This window comes from Mastacembelus armatus, chromosome 1 (assembly GCF_900324485.2).
Source record: "Mastacembelus armatus chromosome 1, fMasArm1.2, whole genome shotgun sequence".
In the NCBI taxonomy this organism is placed as follows: domain Eukaryota; kingdom Metazoa; phylum Chordata; class Actinopteri; order Synbranchiformes; family Mastacembelidae; genus Mastacembelus; species Mastacembelus armatus.
In genome coordinates, this window is record NC_046633.1 from 3703484 (window position 1) to 3715616 (window position 12133).

The 12133-nt window shown below is 38.7% G+C and overlaps 1 protein-coding gene across 5 annotated transcripts in view; it reads right to left on the minus strand.

Annotated features, from left to right (window-relative positions):
• The window catches only part of mad1l1 (mitotic arrest deficient 1 like 1), a 42702-nt gene extending 31923 nt beyond the window's left edge, over positions 1-10779 (minus strand). For 2 of the 5 annotated variants that reach the window (XM_026302695.1, XM_026302699.2), the window contains exons 1-11: positions 10666-10779; positions 9597-9751; positions 9365-9505; positions 8999-9178; positions 8779-8903; positions 8578-8659; positions 8004-8134; positions 6989-7103; positions 6750-6811; positions 3385-3471; positions 2440-2584 (exon numbers count right to left, since the gene is read on the minus strand). In XM_026302695.1, coding sequence (XP_026158480.1) covers positions 2440-2584; positions 3385-3471; positions 6750-6811; positions 6989-7103; positions 8004-8134; positions 8578-8659; positions 8779-8903; positions 8999-9178; positions 9365-9505; positions 9597-9740 — 1212 coding nt within the window. In that variant the 5' untranslated portion in view covers positions 9741-9751; positions 10666-10779. Of the gene's footprint in view, positions 1-2439; positions 2585-3384; positions 3472-6749; positions 6812-6988; positions 7104-8003; positions 8135-8577; positions 8660-8778; positions 8904-8998; positions 9179-9364; positions 9506-9596; positions 9763-10665 lie in introns of those variants that run through there. The other 3 variants (XM_026302697.1, XM_026302696.1, XM_026302698.1) reach the window with 2 other exon arrangements.
• Positions 10780-12133: the final 1354 nt, after the last annotated feature.

Below are 12133 nucleotides of genomic sequence, written 5' to 3' on the forward strand. Positions count from 1 at the left end.
TGTAAATTACAATATTTTATGAAACAATTTTAACAGTATTAGTATTACCAGGTTTAAATACAAGCTTAAAAGTGCAACATCCAATACACATTAGAACATTTGACCAAAACAGAAGCTGTGAAGAATAAAACACTTAATTAATTTGTTATATAGTAAATATATGCATAGTTGCCAGGCAACATGATGAGTGAGAATAATCTAATCTGTGTAAAAACTGGCAACCAGCCAGTTTATTAATGCAAATTTGCTGTCAGTCAAGACTGTTAAAATGATGCGTCTCCTCCCCCTCCTTCACTGTGCTGCTCTGCCCTGCATTTATAAAGCAAAGCAGGCAGCATGTTGTGGCTCTGAGGCTTTTAGTAAAGCACTCATAAACAACCTGACTGCTCAGGACCATCCTGGAGTTTCAGACTTGAAAGCTCATTAGTACATTATTAACATGGCTAATTTGGGGAAGTACATGAGTCCAAGTCGGGTAATAAATAAAAGCAATAAATACCACTTAATGCCATGTAATATGTTGATTGCTAAGTTGTATCACCTTTTTAGAATGACTTAAAAGCACCTTGTGCTTCCTGTGCTACCATATTTACTAATTATGGTTTGTTTTGTTAATCATATTACTGGTCATCAGATTACTAATCTGATTTCTCCTGTGATTAACCTCAAAATGCTACATGTAGAATCATCCCTAACTCAGTTTTATTCACTTTAAAACTAAAGCGGCATCATCTGTCATACAACAATACACAGATGCCTAAAACATATTGTGAGAACCTCGGAAAGTAGAGGAGATGACAAAACAGCAAGACAGAGGGAACAGAAGTAAATACAAAAAGGTACACACACGTTTAGAGGTCAGTGTGTATGTGGATGCTGTCAGTCCTAACCAGCAGGCCCTTTGGCTATTTACTGTTTATTAATGTGCAATGAAGTTCACTCAATCTAAATAAAAAATCTGTCAACTCTACTCTGATAAAAACTCATTTAAAAAAAAAAACACACAAACAGAGAGCAGGAGGACAGAGTGATAAAACTATCATTACTGTTACCGCCATCTATTTTCTAAAAATTGCTTTTGTGTCAACTGTTTTATCTATTGTGTGAAGATGTGACTGTGCCTCTAATGGGTCAGCGAGTCCATCCCAGAAAACAAACATAACATGCAAGCAGGGCACCAGAAGACGTAGCCTTATGGCAAAGAGGAAGGAATTCATTTCACTAGAATGGTTGTGTGGACACATTTTAGTCTGATAACATTCTTGTGTGGACACCTTGAGGCTTGGAGTGACAATTTGGCCAGTCCTCACAACTTCAGATAATTTTTGGAGTGTTAAGACTTGGTTTTAGATTTAGGTTAAGTTTAGAGTAAGGTTTGAATTTAGCCATTTAGTTGTGATGGTTAAGGTTAGGGTAAGGGTCTAGGGAATGCATTATGTCAATGACTGTCCTCACAAAGGGAAATATGAGTGTGTGTAGTGAATAATGTTCTCCTCTCCACTTATTTAAAAACTACCATGAGGTGCCTGCTGAGCAAGGCACTTAATCAACCAGGATTTGTGAGCTAGCGTGTGGCTACACTCATTCCCACAAGTCAAGGGGGAACTGGTGCTCTGTGTATCTTAGAGCTCAAACAATTAATTGACTAATTGATCAATAAAAAAAATTAACGGGCAACAGACACTTCACTGGTTGCAGCTTCTCAAATGTGAAGTTTTCTCCAGTTTTATTTGTTACAATCTATTCAATGAATATGACACTGACGTTAGCACAACCTAGCACAAAAAGTTTACTTTTGCTTTTCGTAAATGGTATTTGACTACATTAGGTGTGATGATAGTAAAAAATATTAGTATGCCGTATTTTTCTGGAGATCTTACAAAATGAATATTGGGTGACAAGCAATGTATATACATATATATATAGTTTTTATTAAGTAATTATCTTTATAAGAAAAAAAATGTTTGTTTTTTTTTAATTAAAACTGCAATGGACATTGTTTAACATACTGTGACTGCATGAATAATAATCATTCACACCCCAACCTTGGGCCAATTCATATATCCAGAATGACTTTAGCTCTGCTTAGCTATTGTGGTGAGTCAGTGTGTATATGTATGATTTGTGTACTAAGAGAAAGAATATGTTGACCTAGGGAATTACACAAGCTGAGGAATCAATATCACAGGGACATCTAGTCACGAACTGCAGAGCAAGGTGAAGCAAGACAAATAGATCGAGTAGTCACATGACATTTGTCGACCTATCAGAGGGAGAGGGGTAAAGGGGAGATTAGGAAGTCTGTGGTGGCCTTGAGATTCAAGTGCCTACTGTTTCCTGAGTGTTTCAATTTAAAATATTACACTAGGTGATGGTGAGAAGATTGCCAAGGTATGAAAACTTGAATGTCTTTTTTGAGTTTTTGTGTGCGTCAGACACCTTTGTTAATAATAGCACTCTCTTCTGTAGTCGACGAAGAAGAGCGTCCTGTGTCTCCCTCTTCTTCTGCTCCTCCAGAGTCTTGCTGCGCTGCTGGGACAGCTCTGTACGAAGCTCAGACCCAGAGCGCTCCACACTCCTCACCCTGACAGATCAGAATAAATGAATGGGTAGAGACCCAAGGATGTGAAAGAGGAGAAAGCGCACAAGGAAAACGAGAACGTTTGATTAGTGCTGAATGTTCAGAAAATCTGAACAAAGCTATTCATAGTCAATACTCACTAACTGACACCAAATAATTTCTACACTAACTGTCCATGCCAAGTCTGATCAATTGGACAATAATTACACGACAAGCTCCCTTCACTATTCCCTCCCACACCCACCACTCTCCCATTCTGCTTTTTCTGATATTTCATAATGAGCCCACTACGCTTAGGAGAAGAGAGATGCTTGTTAGCTAATGAAAGCTTCTTTAGCCGAACTAAGCTGTAGCATGAATATACCAGAGCATGTGCACAATCCTCCCTACAGATGTCACCTCTGCCGAAACAGGACAAGTTTAATTAGTGAATTCCCTGTCTCTCACTCACAATCCCTCTGTCTCTCCCTCTCAAACACACACACACGCACACACACACACACACACACACACACACACACACACACACACACACACACACACACACACACACACACACACACACACACACACACACACACACACACACACACACACACACACCAGTTGTTACTGTCAGGAGTGCTATCAGAATCAGGACCAGTTTAATTAACTTTGTGACAATTAAGGACTTCTCAGAGATATGCTCTAATAGATACAAGGGGGAGAGAAGCATGCGGGAAGGCAGGCAGAATGAGAGAAAAGGGTCTGAAGGCAGGGAGAGGGATTGTGTATGTGTGTGTGTGTCTGTCTGTCTGTCTTACCGGCTGTTGAGGGCATAATTCTGCTCTTTCAGAGCAATTTCTCTCTGTTGGATTTGAATCACCTCCCTGGACAGATCTTCTGGATTCCTACAAAGAGACACAGCAAAGAACAGTTAGCACACACACGTGTAAAAATCAATATGACAGAGCAGAAAGGACAAAGACGACGAAAAAGACAGCGTTTCCATACTCTTTTGTTAGTCGACCAGCGGGGAGCTAGTACACAAAATGACATTAGCAGTGGAGGTAGAGATGAGAGTAGGATAGTGAGCTAAATACCAGTCACACATCTACAAAACAAATTCACGCCATGGGAGAGATTGACAGATTACAAAACACACACACACACAAACACAATGGGAAAGCAAAAGGTCATATATTCTGACAGAGATGCACCACATGACCTGCAAACTCCAAATGCTGTGTGTGACTATGGATCTGTCAAAAAAATGAAAGCCATTATCTCTTTATAGCTTGTGAAATGGGCACACCTCACAGGAGTTTAGCTCTAAAACCTACTTTTGCTACCACCTAGCACCATAAAAATAACTGAAACGTGATGCAGCTTGTTCTATACTGCCACTTAACACTAAAGTATTTTGGTGAGGTGAATCTTTGAAACTAATCCATCAGTGCAACATTGCTGAATTCTGGTATGATCAAACTTAAGCTAGTGGTACCCAGGGAGTTGACCTGGCATGTGCTTCAACATTTGGCAGTCTACTGAGTTAAATAACAAATTATGGAAAGGAAAGGCTGAGTAGTTGACGTTAACATCAAGGCTGGAATATCAGAGTATGCCAGGTGAACGTTGGGTGGCATGGATTTATCACCACTATGGGCTTAGCTATTTGGAGCTTTAGGTATGGAAATAATCTTATGACTAAAATATGAGTTCATGAATCATATGATGGAATAACTATGGTACCCAAAGTGGGTAATTCTACACTGCCCTGAGCAGAGAGGGATTAGCTTTCTCCTGAGCTTATATGAGAGGCTGGTTTCTGTGTTCTGCTGTATTTCATTAGCCAGCCATCTCTGTAGAAGTCACAAATTTCAGGTCATCATCTAGGAGTAAACCACATGTTGCATACCATCTTTGTTTTCTAAAATATTCATATTTATATAAAGTTGACCAAAATGTATTCAGGTGACATTAATATCTTTCCAAATCACGTTGGAGAAAAGACAAAAATATGCAATTTCTAACAGTAATAAAATCAATAGCCTGCAGGATCTGAGCAGCGAGAGAAAAGAAAGTCAAATATTTCTCAGACATTATTTTACATATTGTCGTACATCACTGAATAATTTACACTGTCAATGAATGTATTGATTTTAGTCTGATAATTTGACAGATTTTTCAGTCTAATAACACAGGAATAGTTTGTTTCCTGCCTTAACCCAAAGATACTCGGACACTGAACTTAAATAAGCAGGGAAAAGCCTGACACACATACACCAAGCAGTTTCAATTCCGTCTTCAGCTGGTAAAAATGTTCCTAAAAAGAAAACCCATTTCCAGAAAAACTCTCCATGTATTGTCCCTTCAACAATGTTCCACATTACAGCCCAATTTCGAAAAAAAATATATCTTCATTACATTTCTGTCCATTTTATTTTGATTTGTTAACTACTGGACGCACACATAAGCATGAACAATGTTATCAGAAAGTGTAACAGAAGGGAAGGAAGTAAATACCAGACACCAGCCAAATGTTGGCAAATTGAAGATGTGGCAGTTAGGATTGTCTACTCCACCAATCAGCCACACTGATTGTTGCTGGGATGGGTTAACCTCAATCCAAAAGTTATTTTTATCTGACACTGCAAATGACTGGCAAAAAACAAAAACAAAACAAATCTTTAATTCCTTAACTACCCAACATGTCGGCAACCATTTCATGACATGTTTTCATGCCAACAGCAACCACTCTGAAATGTCTAGCTACAAAAAAAGTTACAATATGTAAACTAAAATAAATCACTGCACAAGTATCAGTAGCTTGTCGATATGAGAAATGACTACTAGCCAGCAAAATTAACAAATCAATAACACAAATACACACTAGTGCGCCAAAACACTGCAGCCATTATATTTCACATTTAATGACAAAACAAGAAGCACTCTAAACAGGCAACTCTGTTTTGATGTCAACATTAATTCAGACACTATTACATTACTAATGGCACTCTGATATTATCATTCTGTCAGTGCAGTGCCATCAATTCTCTTCTTGGTTGATACTTCCTATCATTTTTAACTATACAAAGAAACACTAAAAGGGCATGAATCCAAGTTCAGTTTCACTTATTTCATGTTAAACTTCCTCATGAAATAACTCCAACAATTATATAGTTGGATAGACTCAAAACAATCTGAAATATTAAGTAATGACTGCTGAGAAGACTTCACACAATCACAATATCCCACTAACTCACAAATCTGCATCAATAAAGGAATTTCCACACAGCACCGTTGTACTGAATGTAATAAAGATGAACAGATGAAATGAAATAAATGAAATACTCTTGCTTTTCTTTGCTCCGACATCACAGGAGTGTGTATGGAGAACAACATCCTGACCCCCCTGACATTTTACATTGGAGACATTTGGTAAACTGTAAAGGGTTTTAAAATTTCAACTTAGTCCTTGGTGACATTCTAGTCAGACTTAAATTTTTTGAAAAATGATGGACAGCCCAGCCAAATCACCATGTTAAACTGAGGTTGATATTACATCCCTGTGAGCTTCCCTGGTCTTTTAATAACTGTAAACATAATTGCTGTCAGGGCCCATAACTCATTGCCAAGTCTAAATGAAGTCTTACATGAGGAAAGATTTCAATTCAGAGTTAACATTGTGTCTACACTTTGTTTTTTGCCACGTAGGAATGTGTAACACACATTTCTCTCACACACACATACAGCGTAAAACAAAGTGGATATGCTGTGTGCATGTGTTTCATTTAGCATTCTGTTTACATCGCACCCAGAGTTAATCACAGAGAAAAAGGTACTTGCGTGTGCGTGCATGTGTGCATGCATGCATGTGATGGACAAGGCTGCAGTGTTTATAATCTGTCAGATCTGCTCCACTGCTCACAAGGAAACATGCAATCATTCTCTCATTACCAGTTTTGACTAGATGCATTAAGACACAACCAGCGTACACAGAAGCAGGTATAAAACAAACATACACACGCCGAAACACGTTAGTGGAATCAATCCACAGTGATGAGGCACATTTATTTGGAGTGACCACAGCTCCACCTGGTGGCATTTTTCATATTTTATGAACACCCACACTTGTCTACTTGTTTTTTTTCTGTCCCTCAATCACACATGCCAGCATGAGCCTGACCTTATGTTGAGTCCAGTAGACTCTCTCAGGTTTTGCCATGCTTGGAGCTTCTCAGCCAGCCTCTAAAATGTAAAGAAACAAAAGGGTTTGTTTGTCCATGTGCCACAAGTACCACACACTGTACATTATATTATTATGAGAAAATGTACATTACATAATCAGCCAAAAACATGCAATAGCCTTGGCCAGCAGGTATCAGTTATAAGGACAACAGAATTTCACAGCTACATAGTGCTTGCCTCTTTCTCCAATTCCATATTGACTAATTCTTCTTTGGTTTTCTCCATCCTCTCCAGCTTCTTCCTTAAGCCCTCCACCTCCTCTTTCAACAGGCTGCTATTCTCTCTGCTCTCCCTGAATGGAAGAGTGAACAGATTGAAAATAAAACAAAATGTACAATGAAATTCTGAGCTTAGCATTTTGAAGAAACAGTATAACTTTAATAATAAAATAATGTCACACTCTGACATGACTCCCTAACCTGATTTCAGCTCTAGTAACATCATACTGTGCAACATGTCTGTGCACACAGATATACTGTAAATGATCTGGTTCACACAGGAAATTGGATTAAAATGTGTTGCATTAATCTAAGTGCACAAAAACAGTGCAGTTTTTTCTAAACAGATCAAACATGCTACAGTAAAAGGATGCAAAAGCAATTAATGAGTTTTTTTTTTCTATTTCAGCTTCAAATTACAACATGTTAGCATTGTAGGGGGTAGCTAATAGATGTTATCAGTGAGAATGATATTAACTTTCCACATGATATTGCGTTTATGGCTCATTTTAAAGGCACATTTGTCAGCTACAAAATACTTTTTAAAAGCTGTTAATGGGTTTACACAACCAGGCAGTCAGGAACCCCAGCAGTGACCTAGATGCATGAAAGGGAAATTGAGTTATACATATCACAAGGATGTTTGTGAAGTCAGAATACTACTTAATCTAGTGAATGCTAAATAAAGCAGCTGCTGTACTCAGTATAGATTAACATTGTTTATGTGGTACTACTTTTCTCTTAATTGGTGCTTGTATACACAGAGTACAAACATGGACAAAACAATACAAGTTAAAGTAACTGTCAGCCAGTGTGAGGTATGATAACCCCAGGTAACACTGAAATGTCAAAAATTGAAACTTTTTAGGCAGTGTGCAGTCGCACTAGGCTGGGGTCTTTAAAAATGAAAGCCTGTCTATTCTAATGAAAGGTTAAACTTTGAAAGACACTAAAAACTTTCAAATGTATTTGACCTGAGAAAGGCATTATCATCTCTGAGGCGTTTCAACTCTTTTTCCAAATCTGGAACTCTGGCCACCTCCGATTTAACAGTCTTCACAATGGCAATGTCTTGCTCCTGGAGGGCAAGACGTCTCTCCAACTCCTACCAAAAAGTGAAGAAAGGAGTTATCCAAAAGTAATACCAACAGTATTCAGTGCACTGCAAAAGCACTCAGTACCCTGGACACCATTTCACTAAATCAGCATCTTTTAGAATGAAACTATTTGACTAGATAATATTTATATATTTCTTTAAATATGAATTATAGTCAGATGCCAGAAACAAAAAAAGTAAATGTACTATATTATATGTAACTTTAACATAATGATAGGGAAAAAAATCATAATAAATCACAGTATATTGCACACTACTCTGTTGCGAAATAAGTCTCCATCTCATCGTCAGCAAAGGCAGATAAGCAGAAGAAAAGATTGATATATAATGCATTGCTTGATTTACTGACTAATAATTTCAACTTCCATCTCCTGTGGAGATGTTATTATTTCACTTTGAGCAAGACAAAAAAATATGGTCAAATTTTTTACCTTAATCTTGATGATGTGCTCTGAGCAGGAGGACTGGGCACCCTGGAGATTTTGGCAAAGCTGAGACACTTCCTGATACTTCCTAATTATAATAGTAATCAGACAGAGGTGTGTGGTTAGCATTTATCTTGTACTATACAGCTCACTAACCATTAGCATATAATAGATCTAGGTAAGTGTCAGCTCTGTATGTGCCTATACCTGCGCTGTAAATCCAGCTGTTCCTGCAGTTCCTGGTTTTCCAAGGTTTGTGCAGACATATTCAAGTCTTGGTTTTGAACCTTCTGTTTCAGCTCTCTTATTTCATCCTTCAAGGAACTGATGGTCTGGGAACAAATTACAAAGTGAGCAATCATAAGATAGCATACATAATCAGAGTAGCAGAGTAAGTATGCGTTTGAAGGTTTGCATGTGCGTGTACCTGATTAGCAGTGTTAACTCTAGAAACTCCCTCTTCCAGTTTCTTGTTCAGGTCCTCCACGTTCTTCCGGAGAACACAATTTTCCTCCACCTGCTCCGATAGGTTCTTTGCTGCCTCAGTCTCTCTTTCCTCCAACTTTTTTATTCTTCCCAAAAGTTCCTGATTACGGTCTACCTCATGCTGTATCATAAAAAGTTGAGAAATAAATTTGGCCAAATGTCTTCTCCGACACTTAAAAGTTAATTTGAGATTCTCTGGGTATGGAAGTGCTGAGAAAGAAAAAATATCTGTGCAGTAATACTGCAACTCTTTGCCACTATATACTAGTATGTAATACATGAATATGTAAGGATATGTAAGCTGTACCTCAAAGTCTCGTGCACTGTCTGAAGCAGCCTTCTCCAATTCAAATCGCGCTCGCTTGTGACTTAGCTCCATCTGCTTCTTCTCCTGGTCCAACTGAAGGAACCGATTCTTAGAATGAACCCTCTCAGCTGCTTCCAACAACTGTAAGGGTAGATACATTAATCAGTGAAGTGGCTGCATGTCAATTCTGTCTCAATAAAATTTACTGATGATCCTGTCAGTGTATGTATACCTCCATGCTGCGTTTGTACTGACTCTGCAGATTTCCACTTCTGGTTAACTGATCTGACACCTGCTGTGGATGTTCAGGGCGGCTGATGAAGGAATTGAAGGACTTCAAGGTTGTGAACACAGTAGTGTCATCGTCTAAATCCATTTTAATAGTATCTGGTTTTGCACTGCACAAAAGAATAAAATAAATAATTATAGTTACTTCATAACATAAATATTTCACTTGTTAATGTTCAATCAGAAGGTAACAAGGTTAAAGTTTACAAAGGGACTGAGACAGGTGTCTTAGTAAGGTGTTGAATCACCACCAGGTCACCAGTACAGCTTCAGTGTGCCTCGGCCTTAATTCTACTAGTGTCTGAACTCTACTGGAGCTGTGGAGGTGGTGGAGAGCGCATCACTTCACAAACTCCCCAGGTGTTCAGCTGGTTTGAGATCTGGCTACTGAAAAAGCCACAGCTCATGACTCATCGTTTTCATGATGCACCTTCAGACCCTTCAGTCCCTAAGTATGGGGTCATTGTGATCCATCAGGTATTGATCTCTCAGAACCACTTTGTATTCGTTTGCAGTGACCCTTCTCTCTAAGAGGATGAGTGGACCCAAACCACTTCAACAAAATGCCCCTCCCAGCACAACTAATTTGGAACACGTCTACAGACAGACATAAACAAACACAGGGGAAATTGTTTATTATTTAAAACATCATGTGAACACAGTACAACTCCTGATAACAGGGCAGATTTACCACATTAACGTCAACTTAGCTATATTCAGGTAACGTTAGCTAAATAAAAGCTAGCTATGTAGTGCTAACAGTTAGCACAAACAGCCTAGGTTATCCAAGATAATCTAGCAGCCAAAAACAGAAACTAATAGTCGCTAAGACGAATCAACTTTTTCCTTTTCTTTCTGTTACCTGGAGATAACGCGTTAACAATAAGTTCAATTTAACTAAAACCACCGGGTTAGATGCTAGATCTGTTCAGAAGATACTAGAAAGCTGATAATCCCAAGAGTAGCAGCTAGCATGAACGGTATTCGAGTCTCCCTCTGAAGCATGTCCTCACCTTAAAGCTGACTTAGCTGTGAAGAGGAGCAGGTTAAAAGCAGATAACTTATCTCGGCTCTGTTAGCTGTTTGCTGCGTGGATAGAAATCCCTCCAGTTTTGCTCGAATGAGACGCGTAAGTATCGCGAGATTTATTGGCCTATCGCGAGAGTACAGTTGCGGTTTATTCTAGCAATATGTTTTGTTGCTGTGTTTTCTATTTCTTTATGCTGGAATACCTCCCACATCAGCACTGTATTGTATTAAAGCTCTAAGCGCCTTTATTTTTTATGAACAAAATTCATTTAGGTACAAATAAATGTTTTTTCTATAGATCAAAAGCTTTATCCCTATAATCACTATTAATGAAACTGAGAAAAGAAAGAAAACAGAACCCACAGGGGGAAATAGTACACCTATATTTTGGTGTCAGTCTCATCTGTACTTTGTGACTGTATCAACATTAAAAAGCGTAGTTGCATGGTCTGACCCACAGAGAGCAGCGTTGCTATAGTTTTCAATCTAAGTTTTAAACAGCCTGATTAAGGGAAATGATCTGTTAGGGGATACAAGCTGTGAATGTTTTTTTTTTACATTACAAAAACTTAAACAAGTGAGTATTGCATGCTCCTGATCTGAAATTGATTTAGCTTCAGAAAACAAATGCTACTCAACCTCGTAAACACTAGTGACTTTCATTCTTAGAAATTCATTTGCTTCATAAATACCAGAGGGGAATTCATTCATTCACTCAACTATGTAAACATAAGGAGAGAAATAGTTTACAAAAAACCAAGACCTCACCTGGCTGTAAGAGTGCTAAGTATGAAGTCATTATGCCATCAAATACAGTGCATAGAAAATATATAGCAGACATGGCAACCAGCCAGATGCCAAGAGGGTTTTTTTAATCAGGCAGTTTTTTTTTTTTTTTAGTCACACCATCTCATCAACTGTTTTTATCCAGTGTGGTTCACAACAACAGTAGAATTAACAAGTTACTCCCCCCCCCCCCCCCCCCCATCCCCCTGCCACCATCCCCTCCCCCAAGTTGATGCTATTGGAGTGCAGCAGTGTAAGGGGTCAAAACCAGTGTCCTCCCTTAACAGTATCTGTGCAAGAAAATAAGTGGAAAAAATAAAATAAAAGCTAGAGGGAGCCACAGAGAGTGGAGGGGTGTGAATTTGAAAAGGTCAGACAGAGCATGTGGCCTCTTCAGACTGACATAAGGGGTCTCTTTCTTTCTGTCGCTGTCTCTTTCTGTCTCATCCTTTTATCCCCATGAGTATTCTGCCTTTTTCGGTCCACTCTCTCCCTGAACTCTCCCTGTTCCCACCTCTCTTGTCTCCTTTTCTTGGACCCACAATCTCCCCTCCTTACTGGTTAATAATAGTTAATAATACTCTTTTCCTTTTTTTCTCCCTTTATCTGTCATAGTCTGACTCAGATGCTCCACCCTCTCTCAAATGTTCTGGTGCCTTCCTGGTT